General features: G+C 47.9%; 1 protein-coding gene across 2 annotated transcripts in view; it reads left to right on the forward strand.

The window, feature by feature from the left end:
* The window catches only part of ulk2 (unc-51 like autophagy activating kinase 2), a 103,657-nt gene extending 84,605 nt beyond the window's left edge, over positions 1–19,052 (forward strand). Inside the window, exons 19-27 of one of the 2 annotated variants that reach the window (XM_084327560.1) lie at positions 1,778–1,959; positions 6,363–6,472; positions 7,531–7,668; positions 8,237–8,463; positions 8,818–8,996; positions 9,564–9,682; positions 10,857–11,014; positions 12,373–12,508; positions 14,674–19,052. In XM_084327560.1, the coding sequence (XP_084183686.1) occupies positions 1,778–1,959; positions 6,363–6,472; positions 7,531–7,668; positions 8,237–8,463; positions 8,818–8,996; positions 9,564–9,682; positions 10,857–11,014; positions 12,373–12,508; positions 14,674–14,738 (1,314 nt within the window). In that variant the 3' untranslated portion in view covers positions 14,739–19,052. The remainder of the gene's footprint in view (positions 1–1,777; positions 1,960–6,362; positions 6,473–7,530; positions 7,669–8,236; positions 8,464–8,817; positions 8,997–9,563; positions 9,683–10,856; positions 11,015–12,372; positions 12,509–14,673) is intronic. The other variant, XM_084327561.1, reaches the window with a different exon arrangement.
* The last annotated feature ends 560 nt before the right edge of the window (positions 19,053–19,612 follow it).

Raw genomic sequence — 19,612 nt, forward strand, 5'->3', positions numbered from 1 at the left:
TGCTGTTTTGATTTGATTTGATTTGATTACGGATCCCCATTAGCTGGTGCCATGGCAACAAAAAAACATACAAAAACAATTATTATTGCAAAACAGAATTATTAAAAGTCAGTACTCAACACACAATGCACAATGAAACTAACAATTAAGATGGCTAAAAGTACATGCAAGCAAAGAAACAGAAAACAAAAAAACAAAACAAAATACTTTACAGTGTTAAATACACTTTAAGATTGTTTTTAACACTTTGGATGCCACGCCCGAGATTTCTCAGGTTTACCCCCCGACCGTTGAATGCCCATCACGAGATTTCTCAGGTTTTTATTTTTAAATTTTTTTTATTAGCGATCTGAAATCATATTGCATCAAGCGAGCCTACCGTTGGATATCCAGGCACCGCCGGCGCTCAGATGTGAAAAAAGCGCCCCCTATCGTCTCCCAGATGGTAAATTACCCTTTTGGAATGGACTCAATGAAAGTGAATGGGAGAACGGATTTCTGACTCCACATTTTACTTCTCACTGATGCAGCCGGGGTCTACCAGAGTTCATTCTGGAGCCTCTGAGCCACGCGGATCATGTGTTCTACTGTACACACGGTTGATCAATACAATTATCGATTTTTTCGAATGGTGATCAGGAATTGGAATATACCATTTGGATACCATCTGATGTCAGGTAAGGAATCTATGTTATCAGTCTTAGGATAATCAGACTCGTTTTCACGGAGATATAAGCGTTTCCACTATATGTGATATAGCTGTTTTGACTGTAAAAGCCATGAGGAAATAACAGCAGCGATTATCAGCGCGCGGCACGAGCGTGCGTGCGCACACATATACTATCGATCATCTAGCGTTTATTTGAAAACTATTCATAAATAGGCAGACAAATGACAACGTTCTGGAATATTCCAGTAAAAGACTATTATCATCATAGGGTTGTTTTTTTTCGCGAAAAACGAGTGATTTTCAAAATGCTATCAAACGGAAATTAAGCGATAAAAAAACAATCTGCCTTGACAATGTTGACTGGAAAATGAGTCTTTGATAAGCGACGGGCAGATTAGACACATAGCCATAATTTAAAACATAGATTAGGCGATATTAAGTTAACATTGGAGTGGGTTTGGGCATCAAGGGGGTAAAAAGGAAAACACGGCGTGGCATCCAAAGTGTTAAAAGTGAATCTTTTTAAGAATTGTTTCAGAATGCTCATCAATGTTACTAAAACATCAATTTCACCATACCTTTTAAAAAGAAAAAATCACACAAAGTAAACGGAAGAAGTTTTGGATAACATGGCTGTAGCTACACTCATGCATGACATAATTAATTTCCTTCCGGATTATGGCTCCTTTAAGTTTCTTTTTGAAACTGTCCTTGTTTAAAGTGACTTTGTTGAATAGAAGCTTTGTTAAACATTAGAGTCTTTATCTGAGCCTTCGATACAAAGACTGACCGCATAGGACAGTTTTACAGGAATTTTGAGACTGTAAAAAGGTTCATGATTGATGTTGACCGTTTGTAAACATTGGCATAAACAGACCTATATTTTGTATCTACCAGTCAACACAGAGTATGTGAATTATGTTTAAATAGTCAAAGACACCTGAAATAGTTCTAGAGCTCAGTGAGAGAAAAGGGATACATTTCTATCACAAAGCATTTTTATAAGAGGTGACGACAACAACACGCCGTTTCAAAGTGACATCGACGCGAGAGAACATCAAATCAAAAACACTAAACCATATTGCATTTTGATTTCCCGCCACTCAGACCATCCAGGCTCCGTTCAAGATCCCCAAGACGCAGGCGTCCTGTAACCTCATGGCGCTGGCGGACAGCCCCACGCCCCCCAAGACCCTGGTGGACCCCCGGGACGTCTGCGCCCACCACTGCAGCGCCCACCCCGGCGGGCGCCAGGCGGCCCCCGAGGGCAGCAGGACCAGCTTCGGCAGGTAGGGCTCCCCTCTAGTGCACGACCTGTCTCAGGTAGGGCTCCCCTCTATACTAGTGCACGACCTGTCTCAGGTAGGGCTCCCCTCTAGTGCACAACCTGTCTCAGGTAGGGCTCCCCTCTAGTGCACGACCTGTCTCAGGTAGGGCTCCCCTCTAGTGCACGACCTGTCTCAGGTAGGGCTCCCCTCTAGTGCACGACCTGTCTCAGGTAGGGCTCCCCTCTAGTGCACAACCTGTCTCAGGTAGGGCTCCCCTCTAGTGCACGACCTGTCTCAGGTAGGGCTCCCCTCTAGTGCACGACCTGTCTCAGGTAGGGCTCCCCTCTAGTGCACGACCTGTCTCAGGTAGGGCTCCCCTCTAGTGCACGTCCTGTCTCAGGTAGGGCTCCCCTCTAGTGCACGACCTGTCTCAGGTAGGGCTCCCCTCTAGTGCACGACCTGTCTCAGGTAGGGCTCCCCTCTAGTGCACGACCTGTCTCAGGTAGGGCTCCCCTCTAGTGCACGTCCTGTCTCAGGTAGGGCTCCCCTCTAGTGCACGACCTGTCTCAGGTAGGGCTCCCCTCTAGTGCACGACCTGTCTCAGGTAGGGCTCCCCTCTAGTGCACGACCTGTCTCAGGTAGGGCTCCCCTCTAGTGCACGACCTGTCTCAGGTAGGGCTCCCCTCTAGTGCACGACCTGTCTCAGGTAGGGCTCCCCTCTAGTGCACGACCTGTCTCAGGTAGGGCTCCCCTCTAGTGCACGACCTGTCTCAGGTAGGGCTCCCCTCTAGTGCACGTCCTGTCTCAGGTAGGGCTCCCCTCTATACTAGTGCACGACCTGTCTCAGGTAGGGCTCCCCTCTAGTGCACGACCTGTCTCAGGTAGGGCTCCCCTCTAGTGCACGACCTGTCTCAGGTAGGGCTCCCCTCTAGTGCACGACCTGTCTCAGGTAGGGCTCCCCTCTAGTGCACGACCTGTCTCAGGTAGGGCTCCCCTCTATACTAGTGCACGACCTGTCTCAGGTAGGGCTCCCCTCTAGTGCACAACCTGTCTCAGGTAGGGCTCCCCTCTAGTGCACGACCTGTCTCAGGTAGGGCTCCCCTCTAGTGCACGACCTGTCTCAGGTAGGGCTCCCCTCTAGTGCACGACCTGTCTCAGGTAGGGCTCCCCTCTAGTGCACGACCTGTCTCAGGTAGGGCTCCCCTCTAGTGCACAACCTGTCTCAGGTAGGGCTCCCCTCTAGTGCACGACCTGTCTCAGGTAGGGCTCCCCTCTAGTGCACGACCTGTCTCAGGTAGGGCTCCCCTCTAGTGCACGACCTGTCTCAGGTAGGGCTCCCCTCTAGTGCACGTCCTGTCTCAGGTAGGGCTCCCCTCTAGTGCACGACCTGTCTCAGGTAGGGCTCCCCTCTAGTGCACGACCTGTCTCAGGTAGGGCTCCCCTCTAGTGCACGACCTGTCTCAGGTAGGGCTCCCCTCTAGTGCACGTCCTGTCTCAGGTAGGGCTCCCCTCTAGTGCACGACCTGTCTCAGGTAGGGCTCCCCTCTAGTGCACGACCTGTCTCAGGTAGGGCTCCCCTCTAGTGCACGACCTGTCTCAGGTAGGGCTCCCCTCTAGTGCACGACCTGTCTCAGGTAGGGCTCCCCTCTAGTGCACGACCTGTCTCAGGTAGGGCTCCCCTCTAGTGCACGACCTGTCTCAGGTAGGGCTCCCCTCTAGTGCACGACCTGTCTCAGGTAGGGCTCCCCTCTAGTGCACGTCCTGTCTCAGGTAGGGCTCCCCTCTATACTAGTGCACGACCTGTCTCAGGTAGGGCTCCCCTCTAGTGCACGACCTGTCTCAGGTAGGGCTCCCCTCTAGTGCACGACCTGTCTCAGGTAGGGCTCCCCTCTAGTGCACGACCTGTCTCAGGTAGGGCTCCCCTCTAGTGCACGACCTGTCTCAGGTAGGGCTCCCCTCTATACTAGTGCACGACCTGTCTCAGGTAGGGCTCCCCTCTAGTGCACAACCTGTCTCAGGTAGGGCTCCCCTCTAGTGCACGACCTGTCTCAGGTAGGGCTCCCCTCTAGTGCACGACCTGTCTCAGGTAGGGCTCCCCTCTAGTGCACGACCTGTCTCAGGTAGGGCTCCCCTCTAGTGCACGACCTGTCTCAGGTAGGGCTCCCCTCTAGTGCACGACCTGTCTCAGGTAGGGCTCCCCTCTAGTGCACGACCTGTCTCAGGTAGGGCTCCCCTCTAGTGCACGACCTGTCTCAGGTAGGGCTCCCCTCTAGTGCACGTCCTGTCTCAGGTAGGGCTCCCCTCTAGTGCACGACCTGTCTCAGGTAGGGCTCCCCTCTAGTGCACGACCTGTCTCAGGTAGGGCTCCCCTCTAGTGCACATCCTGTCTCAGGTAGGGCTCCCCTCTAGTGCACGACCTGTCTCAGGTAGGGCTCCCCTCTAGTGCACGACCTGTCTCAGGTAGGGCTCCCCTCTAGTGCACGACCTGTCTCAGGTAGGGCTCCCCTCTAGTGCACGACCTGTCTCAGGTAGGGCTCCCCTCTAGTGCACGACCTGTCTCAGGTAGGGCTCCCCTCTAGTGCACGACCTGTCTCAGGTAGGGCTCCCCTCTAGTGCACGTCCTGTCTCAGGTAGGGCTCCCCTCTATACTAGTGCACGACCTGTCTCAGGTAGGGCTCCCCTCTAGTGCACGACCTGTCTCAGGTAGGGCTCCCCTCTAGTGCACGACCTGTCTCAGGTAGGGCTCCCCTCTAGTGCACGACCTGTCTCAGGTAGGGCTCCCCTCTAGTGCACGACCTGTCTCAGGTAGGGCTCCCCTCTAGTGCACGACCTGTCTCAGGTAGGGCTCCCCTCTAGTGCACGACCTGTCTCGGGTAGGGCTCCCCTCTAGTGCACGACCTGTCTCAGGTAGGGCTCCCCTCTAGTGCACGACCTGTCTCAGGTAGGGCTCCCCTCTAGTGCACGTCCTGTCTCAGGTAGGGCTCCCCTCTATACTAGTGCACGTCCTGTCTCAGGTAGGGCTCCCCTCTAGTGCACGACCTGTCTCGGGTAGGGCTCCCCTCTAGTGTACGTCCTGTCTCGGGTAGGGCTCCCCTCTAGTGTACGTCCTGTCTCAGGTAGGGCTCCCCTCTAGTGCACAACCTGTCTCAGGTAGGGCTCCCCTCTAGTGCACGACCTGTCTCAGGTAGGGCTCCCCTCTAGTGCACGACCTGTCTCAGGTAGGGCTCCCCTCTAGTGCACGACCTGTCTCCGGTAGGGCTCCCCTCTAGTGCACGTCCTGTCTCTTCTCATCCTGGTCAGCTGACCGTACAGTATCTCAGGTAGGGCTCCCCTCCTCTCATCCTGGTCAGCTGACGGTACAGTATCTCAGGTAGGGCTCCCCTCCTCTCATCTTGGTCAGCTGACTGTACAGTATCTCAGGTAGGGCTCCCCTCCTCTCATCCTGGTCAGCTGACGGTACAGTATCTCAGGTAGGGCTCCCCTCCTCTCATCCTGGTCAGCTGACTGTACAGTATCTCAGGTAGGGCTCCCCTCCTCTCATCCTGGTCAGCTGACCGTACAGTATCTCAGGTAGGGCTCCCCTCCTCTCATCCTGGTCAGCTGACTGTACAGTATCTCAGGTAGGGCTCCCCTCAGTTCATCCTGGTCAGCTGACCGTACAGTATCTCAGGTAGGGCTCCCCTCCTCTCATCCTGGTCAGCTGACCGTACAGTATCTCAGGTAGGGCTCCCCTCCTCTCATCCTGGTCAGCTGACCGTACAGTATCTCAGGTAGGGCTCCCCTCCTCTCATCCTGGTCAGCTGACCGTACAGTATCTCAGGTAGGGCTCCCCTCCTCTCATCCTGGTCAGCTGACCGTACAGTATCTCAGGTAGGGCTCCCCTCAGTTCATCCTGGTCAGCTGACCGTACAGTATCTCAGGTAGGGCTCCCCTCAGTTCATCCTGGTCAGCTGACCGTACAGTATCTCAGGTAGGGCTCCCCTCAGTTCATCCTGGTCAGCTGACCGTACAGTATCTCAGGTAGGGCTCCCCTCAGTTCATCCTGGTCAGCTGACCGTACAGTATCTCAGGTAGGGCTCCCCTCAGTTCATCCTGGTCAGCTGACCGTACAGTATCTCAGGTAGGGCTCCATTGCTCTCTCGTTATTTAACCTCGAGGGTCACTGAGGTTTCCCTCATTTACAATGACGTTGAGTTTACAATTAAAAGAGATAGAATAACACAAAGCTAGATGTGATAATATAAGATTAAAATAAGATAAAAACAGGAAACAAGAACAATTACAATAAAAAAGAAAAACGCTGTCACTGTCTGTTACCTTGACCGTCTTGACCCACGGTCTTTCCTGTCTTCCGCACGCTCTCGCTCTCAGTCTCGCTCTCAGTCTCAGTGTTTTGTTTACCGGGATCATGTTTCGTCTCCCAGGTCTGTCAGCACCGGCCGTCTGTCTGAACAGCCAATCAGAATCAATCTGGGCGGACAGCAATATCAGGGCAGCACCGACAGCCTGAACACAGAGCGACCCATGGATACAGGTACACATGCAAACACATGCTCTCTCTCTCTCTCTCTCTCTCTCTCTCTCTCTCACACACATACACACACAGCATGTCGCTCTGATCACATCACCCCTGTCCTCCACGACCTCCACTGGCTTCCAATCAAATACAGGATACATTTTAAAATACTACTCATCACATTTAAAGCCCTCAACAACCTTGCCCCTCCCTACCTGTCCGACCTCCTCCACCGTCACACGCCCACCCGTCGCCTTAGGTCTGCAGATGCCAACCTCCTAACACCTCCCACGACCAGGCTCCGGACCTGGGGCGACAGGGCCTTTGCTGCTGCTGCCCCCTCCCTCTGGAATGCCCTCCCCAGCCATATCCGTGATGCAAACACCCTGACATCTTTTAAATCAACCCTCAAAACTCACCTTTTCAATCTTGCTTTTGACCTCTAATTCTGTCGGTGTTATTTTATTTTATTTTGTCATGTATTATTTTTGTTCTGTTTTTTGTTTTGCCATAGTTTGTCTCTCCTGCCCATGTAAAGCGTCTTTGAGCACCTGGAAAAGCGCTATATAAAATAGATGTATTATTATTATTATTATTATTATTATTATTATTATGTACACGTATACACATACACACACAGACAGCATGTACTCATACACACACAGACAGCATGTACACACACACACACACACACACACACACACACACACACACACACACACACACACACACAAACCACATCACATGCTAGTAACTCACTCTCTCTCTCTCTCTCTCTCTCTCTCTCTCTCTCTCTCTCTCTCTCTCTCTCTCTCTCTCTCTCATGATGAAGCAAATCCCCTCCATTGACACGTATAACATAAAAACGTACAGCAGTTAGCTCTAAGTCATGTCATTCTGCCTTGAGGAGCAAACGGTACAAAGCAGCCTCTGCGTTTGAGCTTCTTCCTCCTGCATGGCTGAGAGGAACCTCCTGTTTTTAACCAGAGGAAGGCTTGGTTGGCTGCGAGTGTGACCGTATCCCTCCCTTCCCTATCCTAACCTCCCCCTCCTCCCACCCTCCTCCCACCCCGCAGCCCCTTCAGGTCCGTGTGGCATGGCTCAGGGCGGGGCGGCGAGCTCCCGGGCGGTCCTCTTCACGGTGGGCTCGCCCCCCAGCAGCAGCACGCCGCCTACCTGTAGCCACCTGGGCAGCCGGCCGCGCACCACCTCAGGTGAGACCCACTGCTCGCATCAGGGCAGCTGGCTAACCCGCTAGGCTAGGATAAGCTAACCCACTAGGCTAAGCTAACCCGCTAGGCTAAGCTAAATTAACCCACTAGGCTAGGCTAAGCTAACCCGCTAGGCTAAGCTAAGCTAACCCGCTAGGCTAGGCTAAGCTAACCCGCTAGGCTAGCCTAAGCTAACCCACTAGGCTAAGCTAACCCGCTAACCCGCTCACTAATTTAAAAGAAAACACCGCTCTGATTACCCACTAATGGCGACTGCTAATAGCTGAGGTAGTACAGTAGATTGTGGCTAATGCTAACGCACTGCTTGATGTTGTAAAGAAGCCCTGAGCCATAGAGCTGCTGATAGGCTGGCGCTGTCCTCTCCGCGTCTCCTCTGGTGGTCAGGCTAGTAGCGCTCTCAGCTCTGTCGCTCACAGAGGACGCTCCCCTCTTCTCTACTCTACTTTCCAATCAACGCCTCTTTCACCCTTAAAAGAGTAACCAGTCCTTAGAGTACCGGGAGAGGAAGGAAGGTCAGAGGTCATGTTGTTCTCCTCCTCCTCTCCCCCAGTGGGCTCCAACAGCTCGGGAGGCTCCCTGTGCTCCACCAGCGGCCGGGTGTACATGGGCTCCCCCCCGGGCATGGCCATCGGGAACTCCCCCCCGGGGGGCCACGGGGGTCCGGGGGAGGGGGGCCCCAGCAGCCTGCGCTACGTCCCCTACGGCTCCTCGCCCCCCAGCCTGGACGGCTTCATCACCTTCGAGGCCCCAGAGCTGCCGGAGGAGACGCTCATGGAGGTGAGGCAGGATATCTCTCTGTGTGTGTGTGTGTGTGTGTGTGTGTGTGTGTGTGTGTGTGTGTGTGTGTGTGTGTGTGTGTGTGTGTGTGTGTGTGTGTGTGTGTGTGTGTGTGTGTGTGTGTGTGTGTGTGTGTGTGTGTGTGTGTGTGTGTGTGTGTGTGTGTGTGTGTGTGTGTGTGTTAGTGTGTGTTAGTGTGTTAGTGTGTGTTAGTGTGGTGTGTGTGCCTGAGCTGACTTCTCTCTCTTCAATGAATCTCAAGCTGAATTTCCCTCAGGATCAATAAAGTACTATTCTATTTGTATTCTATTCTATTCAAGTCAGTGTTTGTAACATGTGGTCTGGTCTCTGCAGAGGGAGCACACAGACACCCTGATGCACCTGCGCATGATGCTGTCCTTCACCGACTGCGTCCTGGAGATCGCCTCGCTGCGGGCCGGCGGCTCTGACCTGGGGCTGTCGGCCGCCTCCCTCTACCCCTCCCAGGAGAGCGTGGTGGTGGACCAGATCAGCCAGCTCAGCAGGGAGTGGGGGTGAGGAGCAAACCAAACGCCCGGGGAGAGAGGGTTGCTTTAGATTCAGAGACGGATCAATTACTTGAATAAAAGAGATTTTGACTCATTTGAAGGAAATAAGTTGGATTTTATTTCTTAAACGACGGCACACAGTACAGGGTTCGCACAAGGTCCTTGAAGTGCTTAAATTGAAGTGCTTGATCAAAAAATTCAAAAAAAGTCTAGGCCTGGAATTCCCTGAAAACAACAAATTTTTTAACAATGTGCTTAAAAAGTAATTGAAATTCAAAGCAACCATTCTCATTGAAAGTTTTGTTCATCCATGATAAAAAGTTTCTGAATCAAGATTTTATTTTATTTAAAGTGTAACTAATTGTCGGAAATAGGTTTTAACATACATATTGGATCCGATTTTGTTTCTATAAAAAACTGCATTTAAAAGATAATTGTATCCTTTTAAATGCCCTTTTAAAATGAAAAAGAGAGTCCTTGAATTTCATTTTGCAATGTCTGTGGGAATCCTGACAGTAGAACGAAACCACTACCACATGTTTTAATCTAGTGTGACTCTGCTGCCCCCTACAGGCAGGTGGAGCAGTTGGTGCTGTACATGAAGGCTGCTCAGCTTCTGGCCTCCTCCCTGCACCTGGCCAAGGCTCAGATCAAGTCGGCCAAGCTCAACCCCTCCTCCGCAGTCAAGCAGGGTAAGCAGGGACACTGGGGTTTGGAACGGGGCCCGCTGCTGGATCATGTTTACTCAGGAGTGCCACGGCAGCCGTTTGCGAGCGGCACCGTTTAGAAACTGTTCCCAGTGTCAGCGGGTTCAGAGGTAAACACACTACAGTGGGGAACAGAGTGAGCAGCTGCAGGGAGTGAAACTGCAGAGTGTAAAGAAACGTAGTTATTGTGGACTAAACCAATTCCTTAGAAGGGGGTTCACACTGTAAAAAAAAAAGAAAAGGCATTAGAAAAATAAATCAAATGCCAGGTGATCAATGGATATATTTCAAGATAAGATGTTCCTTTATTGATCCCCTTGGGGAAATTCAGCATTATAGCAGCATGGGGGAGGGGAGGTACAGGCATGGGCAGGGTAATAGTTGAAAGACATAAATATAGGCAATACAATTATAATAAAGATGAAAATAAACAGTGTAAACAATATAACTTTTAACTCTGAATATAAGAAGATGAGAAAGTAAACGGTGTACTCAAAGGTGCAGATGAGGGTCTGTATGCCCTATCAGTTATATTATACATTACAATAAATATGGGCAATAAGAATTAGAATCTGAATATATACTATGAATAAATAAAGTAAACGGTATACACGGATGCAGTATACACAAGGTACCCTAACTAGTACTAAATAGATATACGACGTCATACATTATACTTTCTAACATTGACGAGTGATTCCATTTCCTGTTGCGTGATGTGTTTCACATGCTAAAGAAACATAGATGCGTTCCCTTCACATGTATGGCGGTGTTGCGTGTTCTCTTTACATGTATGACAGTGTTGCGTGTTGCATGTTCCCTTCACATGTCTGACGGTGTTGCATGTTCTCTACATGTATGACAGTGTTGCGTGTTCCCTTCACATGTCTGACGGTGTTGCGTGTTCTCTTCACATGTCTGACGGTGTTGCGTGTTCTCTACATGTATGACAGTGTTGCGTGTTCCCTTAACATGTCTGACGGTGTTGCATGTTCCCTTCACATGTCTGACGGTGTTGCGTGTTCCCTTCACATGTCTGACGGTGTTGCGTGTTCCCTTCACATGTCTGACGGTGTTGCGTGTTCCCTTCACATGTCTGACGGTGTTGCGTGTTCCCTTCACATGTCTGACGGTGTTGCGTGTTGCGTGTGCTCCTCAGTGGTGAGGAGTCTGAACGAGCGCTACAAGAGCTGCATCTCTCTGTGCCGCCGGCTCACCGACCGGCTCAACCACTTCTTCTCCGACAAGCAGCGCTTTGTGGACGAGATCAACAGCGTGACGGCGGAGAAGCTCATCTACTGCCACGCCGTGGAGCTGGTGAGACACGGGCACTAACACACACACTAACACACGCACTCACACACACACTAACACACTAACACTCACACACACACACACACACACACTAACACACACACTAACACACACACACTCACACACTAACACTAACACTAACACACACACACACACACACACTAACACTAACACTAACACACACTCACTCACTCACACACTAACACACACACACACACACACTAACACACTAACACTAACACTAACACACACACACTAACACTAACACTAACACACACACACACACTAACACACTAACACTAACACACACACACACACACACTAACACACTAACACTAACACTAACACACACACACTAACACTAACACTAACACACACACACACACACACACACTAACACTAACACACTAACACTAACACTAACACACACACACACACACACACTAACACACTAACACTAACACTAACACACACACACACTAACACACACTCACTCACACACTAACACTAACACTAACACTCACACACTAACACTAACACACACACTCACACACTAACACTAACACTAACACACACTCACACACTAACACTAACACACACACTCACACACTAACACTAACACTAACACACACTCACACACTAACACTAACACTAACACACACTCACTCACACACTAACACTAACACACACTCACACACTAACACTAACACTAACACACACTCACTCACACACTAACACTAACACACACACTCACACACTAACACTAACACACACTCACTCACACACTAACACTAACACACACACTCACACACTAACACTAACACTAACACTAACTCACACACACACACACACACACACACACACACACACACACACACACACACACACACACACACACACACACACACACACACACACACACACGCGCACACACACACACACACACACACAGAGAGACACAAACACAGAGACACACACGGAGACACACAGAGACACACACACACACACACACTTTTGTAGCTTTTCTAGCTAAGCCCTCTCCACAAGACATTGTTTACATAGCAGCAAAACATTGTTTGAAAAGCAACACCATTTTGAAACTCTGTGTGTGTCTCTCTCTCTCTGTGTGTGTGTGTGTGTGTGTCTCTGTGTGTGTCTCTCTGTGTCTCTCTCTGTGTGTGTGTGTCTCTCTGTGTGTCTCTCTGTGTGTCTCTCTGTGTCTCTCTCTGTGTGTGTGTGTCTCTCTGTGTGTCTCTCTGTGTGTGTGTCTCTCTGTGTGTGTCTCTGTGTGTGTGTGTGTCTCTCTGTGTGTGTGTCTCTCTCTCTCTGTCTCTCTGTGTGTGTGTGTGTGTGTGCTCCAGGTGCAGTCAGCAGCTCTAGATGAGATGTTCCAGCAGACTGAAGACATCGCTCTCCGCTACAACAAGGCTGCCATGCTGCTGGAGGGGCTGTCCAAGATCCTGCACGACCCTGCTGACGTGGAGAACGTGGCCAAGTGTGAGTCTCTCTCTCCTGTCTGTCTGTCTCTCTATCTCTATCTCTATCTCTATCTCTATCTCTATCTCTATCTCCAGAGGCTGAAGGGTTGTTTGTAGCAGAAGCAGTTACTGCACTGGGCCTCTAACAGCCCTGTCACAATATACTCTATAGCGCTGACTGTTCTGCTGGACCACAGTGTTGCAGAGAGTGCTGTTGATATTAGGGGTGGACGGTATAAACAGTATGAATTTGCTCTACGGTATGGATTTTGACTATACCTTAGCCGGTAGAGCAGCTCTAAAATAGCAATGACGTCATGTAACCACAGCGCGACTATTTCACTCGCATTTGCCCCTAAAAATAGATAGAATTAGTCATAGATAATAGATATGTGCAAACTGGAAAAAGTTATTTAGGAGGCTTCGCGCAGTGGGCGTGTCAACACGCAATTGTCATTTCATAATAAACACATCACCGCGGCGCACAGCAAGTTTCAATTTCAGTTCCTGGCATTTTTAACCAGTGGAGAAAGGTAAGAGATTTCCCTATCGTTTTTCTTATATGAATTATTCTACGTTAATAAAACATACCTGGTGATCAACTACAGTTTGCTGTGTGTAGTGTTCTGATAACGACGGCTGGGCAGCGGGAGCTGGATGCTGGATTTTGCGAGAAGCATGCAGCTGCAGAGCCGCAGAGCTGGACAGCTGTACCTGCACAGTGCAATACTCCAATTCAGCCATTGGCAATTCAGCCGCTGGGTGGGGGGCGCTGTTGAGCGGGCCTGTGACCGGACCTGAAAGCGCCCCTGCTCTGCGGCTCTGCAGTTGCATACTATTGGGATTCGTTGGGAGCAGCACGGAGTCTCGACTCTGGACTTATTTTATTTGGAATATAATGACTGTATACGCAAAAGTAGCCTAGTTTTAAGTTAAAATATTATAAATCTACATGCCTTGAGGATGTCATTCTTTATATAGCCTGCCTATCAGGCAAAATAAAAATTCTAACTGAAACCCAGATACCGTGATATATACCGTTACAGTCTATGCTTCAAATTATACCGTGCTATACATTTTAGACCATACCGTCCACCCCTAGTTGATATTGCCAGGGAGGCATGAGAGACTATTTTTCAATTAAGATAAGAGTTCTGAAAGGAGTGCTCCATGTCTCTGGCTCAGAGCCGATATTACTGGCTACCCAATATAAATATGTACAGGGTTTGTTATTGCAGAGCAGATATTACAGGCTACCCAATAAAAATATGTACAGGGTTTGTTATTGTAGAGCAGATATTACTGGCTACCCAATAAAAATATGTACAGGGTTTGTTATTGTAGAGCAGATATTACTGGCTATCCAATAAAAATATGTACAGGGTTTGTTATTGCAGAGCAGATATGACTGGCTACCCAATAAAAATATGTACAGGGTTTGTTATTGCAGAGCAGATATTACAGGCTACCCAATAAAAATATGTACAGGGTTTGTTATTGCTCTATGCTAGCTACATATCACCGCCAGTTCACAAGTTCATCTCAAGTCAGTTTTACTGGCTGTGATATGTAGCTAGCATAGCGGAGTGTTACAGGTTTAACCATTTGTCGTGTGCCAGTGAAAGGGTTAACCTTCTGTATTGTCGCAGTGAAAAGGGTTAACCCTTTGGTAGTGTGGTAGTGAAAGGGTTAATGAGCTTCAGACGAGGTGCATGTTGTCGGTGGTCTTACAGCCCTGTGTGTGTGTGTGTGTCTCCCCTTCAGACGAGGTGCATGTTGTCGGTGGTCTCACGGCCCTGTGTGTCTGTGTGTGTCTCTCCTACAGATGAGGTGCATGTTGTCGGTGGTCTTACGGCCCTGTGTGTCTGTGTGTGTCTCTCCTACAGACGAGGTGCATGTTGTCGGTGGTCTTACGGCCCTGTGTGTCTGTGTGTGTCTCTCCTACAGACGAGGTGCATGTTGTCGGTGGTCTTACGGCCCTGTGTGTCTGTGTGTGTCTCTCCTACAGACGAGGTGCATGTTGTCGGTGGTCTTACGGCCCTGTGTGTCTGTGTGTGTCTCTCCTACAGACAAGGTGCATGTTGTCGGTGGTCTCATGGCCCTGTGTCTGTGTGTGTGTCTTCCCTACAGACATGTTGTCGGTGGTCTTACGGCCCTGTGTGTCTGTGTGTGTCTCCCCTACAGACAAGGCCAGTGTGGACCGGCGGATCTCAGCCCTCTGCTACTGTACCGTCACGCTCTACGAGTAGCAGACCAGCCGGACACACAACAGACGGGACAACGGACTTCCTGCCCGAGCCGTTTCCAGAGGGACCACTCTCTCCATCTCAAGACTTATTGACTACAACTCCCACAAAGCCACTATTCCCTCTCGTAGCAGTTCAAGCACTTTTTCCTTTTGATCGGTTTCATTTGTAGTTCATCAGAAAACCACGCAGCAGTTTAATATCACTTTCTGCATCACAGACTCAAATGCCAAGAGCGACTGATGCACAACTCCACTACTACCAAAGATGACAATAAGAGCCTGAAACAAAAGGCAGTCAACTGGATATGGACAGAACATATGCACCATGTCACATGTGCATTTCTTATTTTATTATTTTAGTTTTTTAATGCCATGACGACAAAAGAAGACACCAGATCAAAAACAATATACATATATATATATATATATATATATACACACACACCGGTCTTTTCAGGATTTCATTTACATTTGTATGACCAGAAGAAGAAAATAACTGGTTGACAAAGACAATGAGCCTCACGGGCCTCGAGACTTTAAACACCGACAAGCGGTGTCAACAAATCACACTTCTTGTTATTATTCTATTGATTGTTTTTACTCTCGTTTTTACTCTTTATGTTTTATTGTTATTGTTATTTATTGGTTCAGATGAGTACGGATGTTGTAACCTCCTGCCTATCTTGACATCCTGGAGAAGTGGTAAGTGGAAGGATCCTTTGAAAATATTTGCGAAAAGGCAGGCGTCCTAACACTGTAACAAAGACCCACTCGAGACGCACAAACACACTTATATAATACACACATGAATAATGGTTACACATACACACACACAGAGATATCAGCATAGTAGGACAGCAAGTGGAACGATAAAGAAACGGTAGATTTGTAATGACATCTTCCTTGTTTTTGTTCAGTTGTTAGCTCAAGCACTTTATTGTCAAAAGTGGGAGGACGCGTGTCTTTTTTATTTTTCTTTCGGTAAAGATGTAAATGTGAAGGCTGCGAGCTGTCGTCCAGGTGGGCTCGGTGAGCGGATCGGTCCACCTGCTCCAAAGTCAGCTCTCCCTCTCATTTGCCGGGCGACCCCCCCCCCCCCTGTCCCCTGTCCCCCGCCCCCCGTCCCGTCGACTGTAAGGGTTGTCGTTTTGATACAGGGTGATAGCGAGGTGCTCTGTGTGCAGTCTCACCTGTGGGCTCATGCAGGCACGACGAGTCAAGAGAGAAAAGCCTGTGAAGAGACGGAACAGAAAAGATGGAGCTTCTGAAGAGTTAATCAGGGGTGACCGCTCACCCCCCTACAGAGTGAATCAAGAAAATGAATGGTCAAATTACTTGAGTAGTTACCTTAATAAGTTTGATTTTACAAAAAATAATACCGCTTTTTTTTATGTTCATACATCAGTAACTGTAGCTAATTTTCAAGGAAACTTGCAAGCTTGTAAATATTTGTATGTGGTGCATGTCATTTTATTATTTTACTTTTTATTTCAAATTTTCGGAGTGAATGCGTGTGAGAGCACAGTGTGAGATGCGGGTGTCAGTGAGCGACGACGGCATTGGATGCCCCTGCCTGTCAATCAAAGAGCACAAAACTTTATATGTACATAGCCGGAGTAAAACCAAATAAACAATATTCCAGCGCACACCAGGATACTTGGATTGACACTATTTTATGAATGGATTTACATGAAGAGGAGCGAACAGCGCGTTCCCTCTGCGTGACGTCAGCTGTGCCTTTAAACAACCAGGTGCTGATTAGGTGAATCCAACAGGTTCATGTTCGTACAGCATCCCGTTTTCCAATACAAATGCATTTCAAAAGGTCAGTAATAGACAACAGCAACTATAATTCTACCAGTACTATCTTAAATTCTATCTAAATGTACATTTCCATAACACCCATTTCCATAAGATAATGAGTTACGATTAATGTGAAGAGTACAAAATACACAAGTCAGTCTATCCTGTCTCCAACGCTACAGAGGACGAGTAGATCTAGATTGTATATATTTCCATGAGATACAATAAATGTAAAAATACATGACTTTATTCGTAATTAGATGCATACAAAAAGGTTGAAATAGTAGAACATATATATATTAAAAGAAATAAGGTACTATATAAAATACATAATACATCTCACCATAATACATGTCAAAGGTTGTAGGAGGTAAATACTATTCCAGAGTAGATATTAAATATACAACCAGGGAGGGCCTGTCCCCTACATACCTGCACAGAGGAACAATGTAGGTTAGACATTCAAGCACAAGTTACATAAATTGACTCAAGTCTCATTCGCCCCATGTGGCTCCAAAGAGTTGAGGGTATATAATATATATATATATCTAATATGCTTCCCTTTTCAATAACCTGATGTATGGTATTGCCGCCCTCAGGGTGAGGAGTGACTCGTTCTCTCTAAGGGAGGCATCGGCGCCATATTCTCTCCTCGTAGTGCCTCACAGTAGAGTCATGTCTTCATTTCTCATAGCTGCTTCATGTTCAGCTATTCCACTTCAGATTACGATTCGTTTGGCCTATATAACATATGTAAAGCCACATGGACACTGAGATAGATGACATGTCTATTAATAAACTAAAATGTTATACTTTTCACCCGTGTGCAGGTGACGAAACCCTTCATATCGTGAGCGTTAAGAGCAACGTGTACATCTACCATATTCATAGTTTCCATATACCTCCTTACTAGCGAGCCGGTGGGTCTCACATTGGGTTTCTATACGTAGATAGAGTCACAATAGAGTCCGTTATATTCGTACCCCTTTTATAACCAAATCTTGGCAGAAATATGCTGCAAAGAAGGGTCACATTTTTAGTAGACCCCCAATGATTTTTGATAATGTTCTTAACCCTTCCGGAGATGGCATTGTGTTGAGACACGGAACCACCTCTGCTGTCTTTAGGTCTATGAGGAGCGACATCATTGGTCTCCATTTAGGTCACTAGACCTGTTGATATAAGTATCATTGTCCTCATAACCTCTTTAGACAAATCCTGCCTTCATGTCTCTTTGCTCCGACATCAAAATCACTGTCTTTATTACGTTTTCAGCCTCACAAACTGCCCTTAGGGAATGTCGGTTATGTAAGATAACGTTTCTGTCGCCATCTTTTCAAAATATATCGTACCAAGTTCTCCACTCTCATCCACAGACATCAATAAACCCGAGAAGGGAATCTTCTCTCTCGACTGCAACTCCATGGTCAAACTCGCTGTAGGATAAGTACGATTTAACGTAGTCGCGAAGAAAAACCATGGAGTTCAGTTTTGTACATACTGTACCGGTAGTCAGATTTGATATATTTTACTCGTATGCCTGCCAAGGGGTTCCATCGTAACCCTATCGCGGCACAACAGGAGTAGTGCCAAAAGAAAACACATGGCAGCTCCGAAAACTCCACAAGAACCTTTTATTTTTTATTTTTTACAAGGACTCATTGTACATTTGTTGTACATAGTGGATTTCTGTCTGGATATTAAATACACGTTGGAAGTCACAAATGGCACTGCCTAGCATCCATTCAGCTCTCCTCTGCTTTCCCCAAGTCGCCCACTGTGCTCACAACAGTGTTAGTGTGCGTGTGTGTGTGTGTGTGTGCACGCCAGGTGTGCAAACAGGCCAGTGATATACAGTCGACGGTGAAGGAGTGGCGTAGACCTCCTCTGTACAGCTGTGAGTAAACTCTGGTGTATAAACGCCACCACTGGCGACCGAGGGTCCTGAGGCTCCCGGGCCCGTTCTCTGATGTACTGTTCTTTTTTATAGACATATCTGAGTTTTCTGTTATTTTTCTTGTGCCCTTCCCCCCTCCCCTCTCCTTCTCGTACGCCTTTTTATTTTTATTTTTTTTACTGCACACAAGAGCGGAGAGGGAGACGGAGAGAAAAAAAATAAGTGTATCACAAACTCTCGTCTGAAACTCTACCAAAACCCAAGCCTGGTTATTTATGTAGATTTAGGCCACGCTCCCCTGGATATAATTTATAGAGTAGGAAACGAAAGAAAGATGGAATTTATTTAGTTTTTGTTACAAAGCATGGGTACCAAGTACACAGTTTACCCAGTAGATCCTTTTAGAGTGAATGTATTTATCTACCCCCCCCCCCCCGATGTCTTGCTTCTCCAGCCCCCGAGCTGAATGCATATTTAAGAAATCCCCCCGACCCCTTCCACGACGGTTAAAGCCTGATCACTGATTTTCCACGCACCTATTTTTCGATGCGAAATGTTGATGTTTTACTTGTGGTACACATCAAGGGCATCCCTCTTTGTTCTTTATGGAACGCAAATGCAGTCTTTGTTAATTAAAAAGTATAAAAAATGGAAATACAAAAACCCTGTGTCCCGTTGTCCTTTGTGGTTATGGTCTGTATTTATTGTGACAGTAGTAAATGGACTGCATTTATATAGTGCTTTTATCCAAAGCGCTTTACAACTTATGCCCCACATTCACCCACTCAAAATGGCATCCAATGTAATAAAAAAAAGTCGATCAACGAACTCGATTCTTCTACCGGATCTCCTCTCTGGTAAACAAGAATACCCTGAAGACTCTGGCAGGAGCACTCATTCAAGGGTACTACGACTATGCTTGCACCTCATGGTACCAAAGCACCTCACCTCAAAGGCCCTAAAAACAAGATTACAAACATCACAAAACAAACTGGTCAGACTACTGCTTGACCTTACTCCTAGAACCCACCTCACCCCTGCCCACTTTGACAACCTAGGATGGCTTAGAGTAGACGACAGAGTACAGCAACTTGAAATGGGCCTGGTCTACAAGATACACTACACGACCAAGGTACCCATGTACATGTCAAAATACTTCCCAAAGGTCAGTGAAT

The sequence above is a fragment of the Notolepis coatsorum genome (assembly GCF_963971535.1).
Source record: "Notolepis coatsorum genome assembly, chromosome: 1".
In the NCBI taxonomy this organism is placed as follows: Eukaryota; Metazoa; Chordata; class Actinopteri; order Aulopiformes; family Paralepididae; genus Notolepis; species Notolepis coatsorum.